This window comes from Mirounga angustirostris, unplaced genomic scaffold, assembly GCF_029215605.1.
Source record: "Mirounga angustirostris isolate CCGP_5_RB_7025 unplaced genomic scaffold, mMirAng1.0.hap1 SCAF_2, whole genome shotgun sequence".
NCBI classification, from domain to species: Eukaryota; Metazoa; Chordata; class Mammalia; order Carnivora; family Phocidae; genus Mirounga; species Mirounga angustirostris.
In genome coordinates, this window is record NW_026991710.1 from 131,290,730 (window position 1) to 131,304,046 (window position 13,317).

General features: G+C 40.3%; 1 protein-coding gene across 1 annotated transcript in view; it reads left to right on the forward strand.

The window, feature by feature from the left end:
* The first annotated feature begins 232 nt into the window (after nucleotides 1-232).
* GUCY1B1 (guanylate cyclase 1 soluble subunit beta 1) overlaps nucleotides 233-13,317 on the forward strand; it is a 53,109-nt gene continuing 40,024 nt past the window's right edge. Inside the window, exons 1-2 of the mRNA XM_064585200.1 lie at nucleotides 233-389; nucleotides 1,054-1,127. Of these exons, the coding sequence (XP_064441270.1) occupies nucleotides 387-389; nucleotides 1,054-1,127 (77 nt within the window). The 5' untranslated portion in view covers nucleotides 233-386. The remainder of the gene's footprint in view (nucleotides 390-1,053; nucleotides 1,128-13,317) is intronic.

Here is a 13,317-nt window from a genome sequence, read left to right on the forward strand (position 1 = left end):
GCAACAGCTGTATTCTTCCTCCCCCGGAATTCATGCAAGAAGCAAAACTGGGGCTTCTCCGTCGTCATGTAATGGCCTCAAATGAAAGCCTTGTCACCGGGGCGGGGACTGGAAGGCACTGGAGCGCCCGAGCGCAGAGAGCATCCGAATTCCCTCCTCTGTCGCTGACTGGTTGAAAACTGGGAGGCAACGACCAGCCTCCAGCGGCTCGACTCTCGATTGGCTGCGGAGAGGTGGCAATCAGGGCGGGCCGAGGCTCTGCGCGGCTTCCAGCTCTATGCTGCCGCCGCGGTCCTGTTGCGCGGTCGCTGCTGCAGCCGCCACCCGGGTCCCTTCGGCCGTGCCTCTGCGTGGGGGCTGCCTCCTCGGCTCGGGTCGCAGACACCATGGTGAGTGCCTCCAGCCGGGGCAGGCTAGGAACCTCACGCCGTGCCTCGCGGGCCTGGCTGCCCAAGGGAACCGGCCGCGCCACCCGAGCTTGGCGCGGGGGCCGGGGGAGCGCACCGCAGGTCGCGGGAGCAGTCTCTCTGTTTTGCCTGTGTCCTGGGCAGGGGTAGTGGGAACGCTGGGGATCGCGACGGGGGCGGTCAGTGCCTTCGCTCCTGAGGGGAGGGTCGCCACTCGGCATCGCGCCGCCACTTCCCGGGCTCGGGAAGGGGACTTGCGGCTGAGGCGCGGGGGCTTTTCGTCTCAGGCGGACCCCACCGGCGTGGGTGGCTGAGGGCCAGTGGCGGGGGATGTGCCGGGTTCGCGTCCCCTTTGCCACACTCTCCCGGATGCCCAGCCTGCTTCGGAGCGGTGACAGGTGAGCGGAGAGATAAGAAGGTGGCATGGCGACGGGGCGGACGGTGGCGGAAAGATCGGCCTTTGATTGGGGTGGAGGTGGCGCGCGTCTGATGCCTCTCTTTAGCACCAGTACCCCGAACCGAGCGGAGCCAGAGGGCGGGGGACAAGGTTAAACCAGAGCTGTGACAGCTGATGCTGCAGCCCACCCTCGAGCCCCCTCCCACCCACCGCTGGTCCCTGGCGCTCAGGTGTCCCCTGTCCCTGCAGTACGGATTTGTGAATCACGCGCTGGAGCTGCTGGTGATCCGCAATTACGGGCCGGAGGTGTGGGAAGACATCAAGTAAGTGACTGGCCCCTCTAGCTTGGGCCCCGCTCTGGCGACGCGCGCTGCGTGTACGTGCGTCCGTGTGTGTGTGTGTGTGTGTGTGTGCGTGTGCGCGCGCGAGGTGGGTGGGGGTGGGGGGCGTCCCGGGGCGGCCCCGGCGCTGTCCCCCGCGCCTCAGTGCATTCTCCGCTTCCTGCCTGGGGCGCGGGCGCTCATCCTCGGAGATGCCTCCGCCCGCCGCTCCCGGCTGCAGCTGCGCTCCCACGCTCCGGAGCGGGGACCCGGAGAGGAGGGGCGGCCGGGGCGGGGCTGCGAGGGCGAAAGCCAGGGGAAGGAGCCCCCGGGGTCACCGCGGCCTCCCGACCCGGCCTGAGCGTGGGAACGCTCTGCCAGCGCCCGGGCGGCTCCGAGCCTCTGCAAGCCGGGCGACTCCCACGCGGAGAGGGGCCCCGGGGACCACTAAGGCCTCCGCGACGTTCAAAGAGCCTGAGGCCTTAGAAACAAACAGGAAACCTTGGCTCGTTTAGAATTTACACACCTCGAAGACACATAAAATAGTTAAGCCTTTCTAGTGTGCCAAAACTCACTTCTCTTGGGATGATTTCTTGAGCAACTGAATCAAGTGCATTTATTCATTTGAAATAAAGTAAAATTGGATTTTTTTCTTTCATTTTCTCAAAATCTACCCCTCCCCCTTCTTTTTGGCTTCTGCTATGGTGAAGGCTGCCATGTAGGAGCGCATCCTAGTTTCAGTCTAGCGCTGACGGTACTTTGGATGCGGACGGAAATACCACAGCCACCTGAGACTTTAAGCCTGTTGGAATGATGGATCATTTCCGCGGGCATGTTGAACATTTCGATCTCACAAATTCTTTCTTCTCTTACTCTGGTGAAATTTGCGTTTGACTTGTATAGAGGAGCACAACCAACTAGCTATACCAAAACCATGTATAAGGGTTTTCATCCTGGAGCGATGGAGCGACAATAGGTCACATTGAAATGGAAGTAGAGGAAGTGATTACCTGGGTGGGCGGAGGAGAACACATTGTTATTCTTTACTTTCATTTCCTGACCTCACTGATTTCATTTTGTTATATCAAGTAGGTGGTGTTTTCATGCTATTTTTTTCTAAATACATTGCAACTGTTGGCAGTCAATTCTAACAAGTCTTATTATGCAGTTACATGATAATGATTTCTTTTAAATATCCGTTTCCATGGAAACGGCCAGGGTTAAATATTAAGCTCTAGAATGCGACTTTTCTCTTCCCTGGGTCTGTACCGTTGAGCCTGGTTTCATGTTCCATGAGCCAATTATGTTACCCACAGGGCATATCCACATATTATAAAGAGAAGTGGAGATTTGGAAATTATGGATTGAATCAAATGAGTATTTAGGTACTAAAGCTTACTTAGGGATTTGAATAAAGTAGATTTGGATCTACTTTATTAATGCCTTCATAATTTTTATTATGCTTGTTAGAGTTATAGAGAAGGCAGACGTCAAAAGCAAGATTTTAGACTGTAATTTAAGTATAGGATTATCTTTAAGCCACTTTGTGAATTTATGAAAGCATCATGCATATCACCCACATGTTTTCTCATCCATAATATAGAAATCTCCAAATTTCTGAGAGAATATGCTATGACAATATATTTGAAATTTTGAGGGCACAATAAAAGATAGCTATTATGGCTAAATAGCTATTATGTGTTTTAACCAGATTTAGAGAGTATGTCCTACCCACTATCAACTTAAATCACTGTTAAATACAAAGATGAAAAATATGCTTTATAGAGAAATGTATCAGAAATTTTCAAAAATTAAATTATCACTGATTTGTTTGTATTGGCCACATTTTCCCCAGAGAAGGTCAAAATATCGAAAAATATTCAAATTCCACTGGTGTGAGAACTTAACTCTCTCAAAGTAGGCTAAGAACTTTGTTACATTCTACTTTAAAAAACAGCATATTGATTTTTAATTAAACATCAATATCTTTTAACTCACTAATTTATCTCTAAGTATTTCTGGACAGTATTCTTAATCTGTTCAAGTGTTGATAATTTAAATCATTCAAAATCTTTTTTTCTGGTAAAATGAAACAAATCATATGTGTCTTTTTATATGTACCCCTGCAACAATTATGTACCCCAGCAAGGGGAATACTGTTAGTTAAACTAGTGTTGTAATGCAGGTATTAACTTTAATCATTTTTGTCTGAGCATCCCTTTTGTTGGAGCCCTTATTGTCTTGGGTAGCATTTAGGATCTGGAATAGAGAACATTGTTCAGTTTTCTGTGTTGAGAGGGATTAAAGCAGCTCATTGGTTTCCAACCCAGTCAGTACCCCTGAGGGGTGACTTTGTACTCCCTGGAAGAGCATTTGCTTAGCAGAGCAAAGAGATTCTCACTGCCTAGGGGCAGGAGAGGAGAATTTGGAGGAGCTTAATTTGAAAATGCTCCTTGGAAGATTCTGATGCCTCCTCTCAATTTCATCTTCTACTCCAGGAGGGAAGGATCACTGTAACCAATGGTTCAATATGCAAAATATACAATACACTTTCTGTTTTAACTTTTTATGAAAAACTAAATGTGTGACTTTTTTTTTTTTTTTGGTCTCCGTAAGTACCAAACGTCTCCATCTTCCTTTTTGGTTTGTGAGAAACTATACAAATCAATATTTATAAAACTTTATATAACATTTTTTTTTGGTTTAGTAGGAAATAGCTATACATTCTTCATGAGAAAGGATGCCAAACATTTAATGACAAATAAAACCCTAAGTAACAGATTCCAGACAGCAAATTCTAAGTGGTAGGAGCCAAAAATGCTTCATTGTAAACTCTGTATCCACTTACACTCTTACCAATCATATAACCATTTCACAGAGGCTTTAAATTCTTCCTTTTAAGAAAAAAAAAAAAATCTAGACTAAGGGTCAGCAAACATTCTCTTAAAGGGCCAGATAGTAAATAATCCAGGCGCTGCAGGCCAAAAGTCAATATTGAGGTTATTATGTAGGTATGGACATAACTGTTAAAATGTGACTATCTAAAATATAAAAATGATTCTTTGCTCTCAGACCAGACAGTTGGGGCAGTGGCCTGGATTTAATCCATGGGTTGTAGTTTGCTAACCTCTGATCTAGACCAAATATACATATGAAAAGAAAAAGAGACCTCTGAATCTATTTTAAATCTTGTTTTGTTGGTTTCTTTTCAATTTTCACATGGTCCTTTCTAGAAGCCGTGGTCCCAAGGTGATGAAGAAAATCAATCATCATTTCAGAGAAAACATGAAGTCAGGATATAGCTATTAGAAAAGCACCTAACTACTTGATTTAATCATTTCTGTTATTCTTCCATCATCCCTGGCAAAACTAATCATTGCATCAAATTAATGGGTTCAATTTTAGATTGGTTTAACTTCACTGAAACATAAAGATGGATTCAAAAAACTGAAAAAAATCTAAGATGATTAAAAGTTTATCGAAAACAAGCAAACAAAATGACTTCCTAAAAACTATTTTGCCTCGAGTTGAGCAGGCCAAGGAACAAATTAAAAATAGATATGAAACTCCATAGTGCTATACAGTACATGGCTTAGCCCTTCTCTGTCTTACTAAAAGGTATGAGATAAATATTTGGATCGAAATTTTAGTATGAGATTTGAAAAGATGTAATCACACCATTAGTTGGTACATGTTGGAGCAATTCCTCTAGAAGGCTGTCAGTCATCTTCCTTGAATAAAGAATTCATATATGTTTAGTATGGTTTTAACTGATTTACCCACAGCAGGGCAGCATACTTTTTCATTCATTGATTTATTCCTTTTTTTCATTTTCTAGTTAAGCTTAGTCTTAATGAGCATAGTGTAGTGTTTTAGGCACTGAGGGTAGAAAAGTAAGATATACTCCTTGCCTCTAAATAAAATCTTATCATGCTACTAACTCTTTTCAGAGTTATCAGGATATTTTTGTCTTATTTTTTCTTGAATTTTCTGCCTATAACACAGACATGGAAGGATTTCTGCCTGTAACTCAAGCATAGAAACATGCTTATCTTCCAGTTTTGAAATTAATGTATCTAGTTGAATTTGCTAATCACAAATTAATCATTATGGTTCATATAGGCACGTGCTTTGCTATAAGCTAGTTATGTGATTTTCCCAAGTTGCCTAAGTTTTCTAAGCCTTTCGGAGTAAGGAGAACATAATACCTATTGTATAGAGTTGTTGTAACATGTTGAAAAATATCCGAAAGTGCTTAGCACAGTTTTTGAAAAGGAACTATTTAATAAATGGTAACTATTATTAATTTCATCCAGAACCAAAATTTTTCAACTTTTCTCTTCCCAGCTCACCTGAAAGATAACAAGTTCTCCTTTAAGCAACAGTAGCTCATTGAGGTCTACATAAACTAAATGTTCCCTCATCACTCTAGGATAAGTAGTAACTTCCTTGTCATTTTCACTTGTTTTTCTCTTTTGTCCATTCTGTGCAACTGATACCAGTTCTTTGAATTTGAAGTGCCCCTGAGACTCTCCTCTTCTTTCATTCTGGCTCCTAACACTTTCCTTTGTCCTTCTCTTAACAGCACTGTGACTGGGTTCTCTGTGTCTGACTTGTCCCACCCTCCCTCTCCATTCTGCAGATTGTGGGAGGATTGTTACTTTCATGATGCTGCTTCCACTTTGGAATCAATCTTACATTTTTCTCATCCTCCCTCCCCAATCCTTATTTATTGTTTGAAAATGTAGCATTTGCTCCTCATATACATTTTATCAAAAAAAAAAAATTAAAACAAGCAAAATAAGGCACTATGTTTTGCCATATTTTATTTTTTTAAGATTGTATTTATTTATGTGATAGAGAGAGAGAGAATGAGAGAGAGCACAAGCAGGGGGAGCAGCAGGCAGAGGGAGAGGGAGAAGCAGGCTCCCCGCTGAGCAAGGAGCCTGATGGGGCTTGATCCCAGAACTCTGGGATCATGACCTGAGCTGAAGGCAGATACTTAAACCACTGAGCCACCCAGTGCCCCTATGTTTTGTCATATTTTAATCAGATTTTCATATTCATGAGGCCATACAATTAAATTTCTATACCTTTCTGTACCCTTGTTCAAGTAGGTTTTTATATATCACTGGTACTCTATATTTTAAAAACTGTTTAAAATTTCCAGTCCTTTCCTCCATGCAATTTCAGTTGAGTGCAACAGTACCCATTTGAAATTGGAAAGACTTTTCCAGCTCATTTTTTTCCCTGCTTTATTGAGATATAATTGACACATAACATTGTGGAAGTTTAAGGCGTACGATGTGTTGATTAGATACATTTATGAAGTGTGAAATGATTGCCACGTGTGAAATGATTGCCACCATAGTATTAGTTACCACTTCTATTACACAGTTATCATTTCTTTTTTGTGGTAAGAACATTTAAGCTCTACTCTCTTAGTAACATTCAAGTATATGATACAATGTTATTAGTTATAATCAGCTTGTTAATCTTACAACTGGCAGTTTTACCCTTTGCACAACAGCTCCCCATTTCCCCCACCTCCACCCCTTGGTAACCGCCACTTTACTCGTTTCTCTGAGTTTGTCCTTTGTAGATTCCACAGATAAGTGAGTGCAACATTGTTTGTTGTTTGTTTATTTTTAGTGATAAACTTGAGCTTCCAAGAGGTTAAGGGACTGTCCTAGGGGATTATATACAGGAAGCTAAAAGGTCGGGACTCCAACCCTGCTCTTCTGGTGCCAGATGATAGAAACGCTTCTTTTAAGATAGAAATAGGAGCTAATGTAATATACATATAAAAATGAAACCATATTGGGTGCCTGGGTGGCTCAGTTGGTTAAGCGACTGCCTTCGGCTCAGGTCATGATCCCCTGGGTCCTGGGATCGAGTCCCGCATCGGGCTCCCTGCTCGGCGGGGAGTCTGCTTCTCCCTCTGACCCTCACCCCTCTCATGCTCTCTCTCTCAAATAAATAAATAAAATCTTAAAAAAAAAATGAAACCATATTGTCACACCCAGAAACTTCCTCGGTCCAAATAAAAAAATAATATACAGATAAAAATAGGTAAATTAGATAATTGTTAGGATCGAGACCTTTTCCTGTAGGAAGACCTGCTAGTTAGCCTGAAAGATGGAGGTAGGCACAGTCTGTTGGTTGATAAGGTCACTAGCATTTGAAGTTATTCTTACTAGGAGAAAGATGTCCGTGTGTAAATCCCTCCACATATCTGCCAGTGAGCTCTTCACCTAAGACTCTCCCGGAACCTGGACCATGTCTGGTGAGCAGCATGATGTGTAAGTGATAGGCCAGGTCATAGCCTGATCTCAGGGTATTTCTTTGATGATTTGAAGTATCCCCCTGAAATCAAGCTAAGTCTTTGTTTTACTTGAAATACTTGCAAATATTTTCTGCAATTTTTGAGAATTGAACAAAAAATCATAGAAACATATTTAATTAGGTATTTCAGAGAAGGAGCTTTGTTCATTAACATCAGAGCCAGAGGAAAAATTAGAAAATCTGTATTCTCCCTTTTGACCTATCCAGACATAGCTGTGGCCGATGTTAACTAGACATTGCTACTGTTTACAAGGAACAATGTCCTTTCGACTCTTGCCTCTCTGCAGGAAAAGGGACTTGAGCACATGTTTCTCTTCAGTGTGTTGGAAGGCGATAGTTATGAGTCGATAGTGTGTAGACATTAACAGGAAAACACGCTTTAAGAAATCTGTATAACTGGCCCAGTTCAGAGGGTGACAACTCAGAAGACATGAGTACTTGCAGCTTTTCCATCTGCTTCTTTGCTTCATTGTTCATTAAACAGGAAACAGTGGGAAAATGGTGTTTTTGTGCCTAGTAAGACGGAGCACCTTTTTTCTGTCGAAAAATATTGAGGTTAAAGAAGTCCCTATTCCAGGTAAAAGGCAAATATTCTGAAGTAGTTTTTGTACCTCTTTGTTACTGTGGTTTTGGATCCATTGCATATTCTGATCTACTTACCATTCATTGTCGAATCAAGAAATATTAAATTTTTGTTTTATTGAAATTCTTTGTGATCAATTTTCATATCACTCAAACATGGGGACCTTTCAGTCCACATACCCTGCTTTCTCTCAGCACTCCAACCTCATGGGCCAGTTTTCAGTTCCTGAAGACTTTGAATTTTTTTTATTATTATTATGTTATGTTAATCACCATGCATTACATCATTAGTTTTTGATGTAGTGTTCCATGATTCATTGTTTGTGCATAACACCCAGTGCTCCATGCAGAACGTGCCCTTTAATACCCATCACCAGGCTAACCCATCCCCCACCCCCCTCCCCTCTAGAGCCCTCAGTTTGTTTCTCAGAGCCCATAGTCTCTCATGGTTCGTCTCCCCCTCCGATTTTCCCCCCTTCATTTTTCCCTTCCTGCTATCTTCTTCTTCTTCTTTTTTAAACATATAATGTATTATTTGTTTCAGAGATACAGGTCTGTGATTCAACAGTTTTACACAATTCACAGTGCTCACCATAGCTTATCAGTTTGGATAAGCTATCCCATTGGGGGAAAATGTGTATCACCCTCCCCAATGTCCACCACCCAGCCACCCCATCCCTCCCATCCCCCACCACTCCAGCAACCCTCAGTTTGTTTCCTGAGATTAAGAATTCCTCCTATCAGTGAGGTCATATTATGTGTCTGGATAACACCTGTGCTTAGCAGATTCTCCTCTTCACTCTCCCCATCCCCTACCCAGAAATGGGAATGTGTTTCAGCTCTGAGATGGCAAAACAAATGTGACTTCTTAAAGGAAGACTTCGCTCACCTCCGAAACTGTGATTTTTCTTTATGGTACATACCAGGGTTTATAATTATGTATTTCTGTTATTGATTAATATTTGTTTTGTCTCGGTAGATTCTAAGCTTTGTAGCAGTTATCTAAGAAAGAGCCTGGTATATTGTGGTCTTTATCTTCTCTCTCTCTCTTTCCCCCATGTGTATGTGTGTATGTGTGTATGTGTTGTGTGTGTGTATATGTGTGGTGTGTTATTATATATATAATATATTATATATATAATCCTTCACATTTTTAATTTCTAGGGAGTAGAACACATACACATTCACAGATTTTTTTTCTATAACCAGGATTTAGTATGTCAGATTGATGACATTTATAACCACTATTTAACACAATATAAACTCTGTTGAAATGGACTTTTTTTTTTTTTTTAATATCAGCAAAGGCAGAAGATAGAGTAGTATATTATAGCAGCTCCTTTTGGAAGAGTCAGAGTTCTTTTGTGTCATCTCCCTCTGTGTATGTATATAATAGAAGATTGAAAACACTACTGTTGAATTACTAATTTCATATACCAAAAACCAGCTACTGGATTGGATTCAGGACAGGATTGAATCCTTTAGCAAGTGTCTAAAAGCTGGGTAGATAGAGTGCTGTTTAAAGTCAGTGTTATAATCTGTAGATAAATGTTTGTAATACTGAAATTAAATGTAAAACCCAGACGAGAATGCTCATCATGTCATTGAGTTTTGAACGTAACAGCTCATATATACTGCACACCTACCATAAGCTTCCTCAGTCCCAGTCCCCACTATTGAAAAGTGCTTTATACTCATTGTCTCACCTAATCCTCACAACCACCAGAGAAAATAGAGTTGTTCATTGTCCTTGTTTTGTAAGTAAGGGAACTGAGCCTTCAAGACTTTAAAGCCCTGTGTCAAATCACTCAGCTGTTAATCATCACAGCAAGGATTTGAACAGAGGTAGGCTTGCAATGATTATATTATGTGCTTTCCCGCAAAGAGAAGAACCTTCTTTCCAAAGGCAGCCAGTTTAGCATGGGCCTGGGCAATATGCATGTGTATTAGTACTACTCATTTTTGTTTTTGTTTTCCTGGGCTTTTCAAGCACTTATACAGGTGATTTTGGCTATGACATTTTTAGAGGTGGTTTTATTCACCAACTAGCACATTTATTAAAGAAAACCAGAGCCTCAGAAATTTTGAGCAACTCATTTATTTTTAGAAGATTTGTGACTCAGCAGGTCACAAGGTGAGTTCATGATGAAGTGCACACACAAAGACCTAAGTGAATTCATTTGTCTGATGAAGCTACTGAAAATGCCTCATATGAGATGTTTATAGATGTGCCTTCAGAATTCGGGCAGTTACTAATGAGACTCTGTGGCAACCTGTACAAAGAAAGAAAATGCAATTATATATCAAGAGTGATGTCACTTTGCCTCAATATGTGTCACTCTTGACAGCATTTACTGTTACTGTTTATAGTACTTGGATGAGTGAACACATTGCCTTAAGGAGGGACGTTTATTAACTGAAAGAGACTCCAAGCAGGAAGCCATCGTTGCATTTAAAGGACCCATCTCTCCCCTTCTCCCCTCGGCAGCTGCCTTAATCCAGAGTTTCTCCTTTGCAGATTCAGACCTAGTGTGAATCCACTACTGAAAATTGAGAGATCATTAATACTTCACAACCACTCAGAAGAAAAACAATGTGAATTTTTAACTTTTTAGATATTATATAGAGTAATCTGTGTTTTGCAAGTGGGGGATTTCAATTTTAGTACTGGTTGGACACAACTCAGCATTTATGATGTCCTTACTGTGCACTAAAATAGACCATCTTGGGGCTATTGTCAAGATGACATCTACATTCTGTTTTTTAATTAAACATGTTCTGTGATAATGGTTTTCAAAGATAACTGGTCAGGTTGATTGTTTGATGTGTGCTCACCTTTTCCTTCTGAGGTCAGACCCTATTTTGAGACTTTATTTTTAAGATGCCTGTATTCAGGGTCTACATCACAGAACACCTGCTTTCTTACCTCTATGAGAAACCTCTTTACTTAAAAGTCAGGTCCTTCTAGTACACTAAACTTATCTGAAAAGTGTATAACAGCAGGAATTCAGTGTCAGAATATGAATTCAGTTTTTTGTACATTCACATTTCACAGTTAAGGATTAACTCCTTAAGTATGGAGTTATGAGAAATGCTGCCTGGATATTTATGACAAATTGTGTACCTAGTCTTTAAAAATTAAATGGTAGCTTGAAAACAAACTGCTCAGTTTTGCCAGTAATGTTTGATTGCTTGATTTTTAATAGGCATTTAGAAACATTTGAGGGAAATGGGTTTAGTTAATACATTCACTTCTTTTAAAAGATTCATACATTTATTGAGCTCATGTTCCAGCACTTGGGTTAGGCACCAATGATTAGAAAAGCAAAAGGCAAAAGCCAAAACCACAGAACACCACAGTAAAAATACCTACTACTCTTTTGGGGAAGGTAATTAGTGTAAATAAATGATCAATTTATATTCCAACAAATAGCCATCACTAAAAGGAGGGAAATGACTACTAGGAAAATTGTTCATGTGCGCCTACTTAATTTTTAAACACTTGCTGTGGCTACAAATATATGGAACATGATGATTTCTTATTCCATCTCTAGGTGAGAGCTTGGTCTTTTATTTTTAAAGTCCTTAGGGGAGACAGGACTTATTTGTTCTTGGCTATTTGAATTAAGAGAACTTACCATCAAATCAACAAATTAAGTGCACCTTTAGTTTGACATTTTTGATGCTGAATACAAATTCCCAATATTTGATTGTCATTTCTTTCCTTCTCCTCTCCACTTACCAGTTTGTCTTCCTCCTCCTTCCTCTTCTTCAACAACTAAAATATTGCTGGTTGGGTGTATTGGGCATTAAATGGGAGACACTATTCTCAATCTGTTATGTAGACTAATTCTGCCATCCAACAGGACTCCAGGTAAGCACTGCTGTTCCTCTATTTTACAGATGAAGAAACAGAACCACTGAGAGGTGAACCTGCCCAAGCTTAGTGCAGCCTCCTGTGGAAGTAGCTTAGCTGCTTCTTTTGCATGCTGCGTGAGAAAACACTCTGACTTATGGTACAGATGAAACCAGATGAGTTTCTCTCTGTTTAGGTTTACTTGTTAACCAAAGAAAGGGCCTTTTTTCCCCCACTTCATCCAACCTCATTTAAGCCACTTTAAAAATAAATCTCTTAATATGTCTTACCGTATGCTGACTTCTTTTATTGAATAATGCACCAAGTAGAAAAATGTAATGCTTAGCCCAAATACAGTTATTGAGTATATAGGTAAAGATAACACAAACTACTACAAGCGATATTTGGAAAGAGGGGGAAGACTGTATTCTTTGGGGTTATCCAAGAGATATTTAAAATAATAGGAAGCAGCAGGATATAATAACACAAACTCGGATATATGATGATAATAGTTCTATCGGTTGCATTTCATAAATGAACACTATTGAATATATTTTAATCCAGTTTACTTCTGGGTTCATATGATATTTGCTGTCATTCCACTTACATAGAAATACAGTTAATAGCTACAAAGATACTCATCACAACATTGTTGTGAGAGTTATTGGGAAAAAAAGTATGTCCAAAATCTTTCATTTTTGAGAAAATTTAAAATTGTTTCGCAGATCAACCTCTGGTTTTTTCACATGTAAACTAAATATAATTTAAATAACAGGGAATTACATCCTTGCTTTGTCTATACTACAATTTAAACAAAGTTAATGCTCAGAAAATATATTCTGAAAGGTGAGTGAATCTAGAAAATTGGGTTAGTGTACTTGGCTGAATTTGGATAATTTAAGCACAAAAGAAATTCTGTCAAGAAAATAAACCTTAAATATTGTTAGAAACGTTGTATCTATATATTTGAAGCATCCCTTACTTTTGCTTTTAAGAAAAAAGAAACTTATGGAGAATTATGAGGTGAGCTAATATTACCTGAATTATAGAAATTGTTTATGTAATCTGAGTATTAGCTTACTTCCCAGCTTTTCTTTGCTGGTTATCCTCTGTGGTTTTAAGTAGCGAGGGAAAAAAACATCTCCAAGAGGAGCAAAGGAAGAGTGTAATGTCAGAAGGAGGCCCACTGAAGCTTCTCCCCCAAAATAGTGGCAGATATATCTTCAAGATGTATCTGAGAGATGGTTATTATCATCTCTGCACCCTCTGGAGGCTAAATCATTTGACAGCATAAAGTCTGAACAAATACAAATTTGTCCAGAAGTTAGAAGAAAAGTAGTATTGAGAATTAAGACACATTGAGAAGGTATTTCTAGTAGCTTCTTTGATCTTATTGCCTGAAGTTAATTC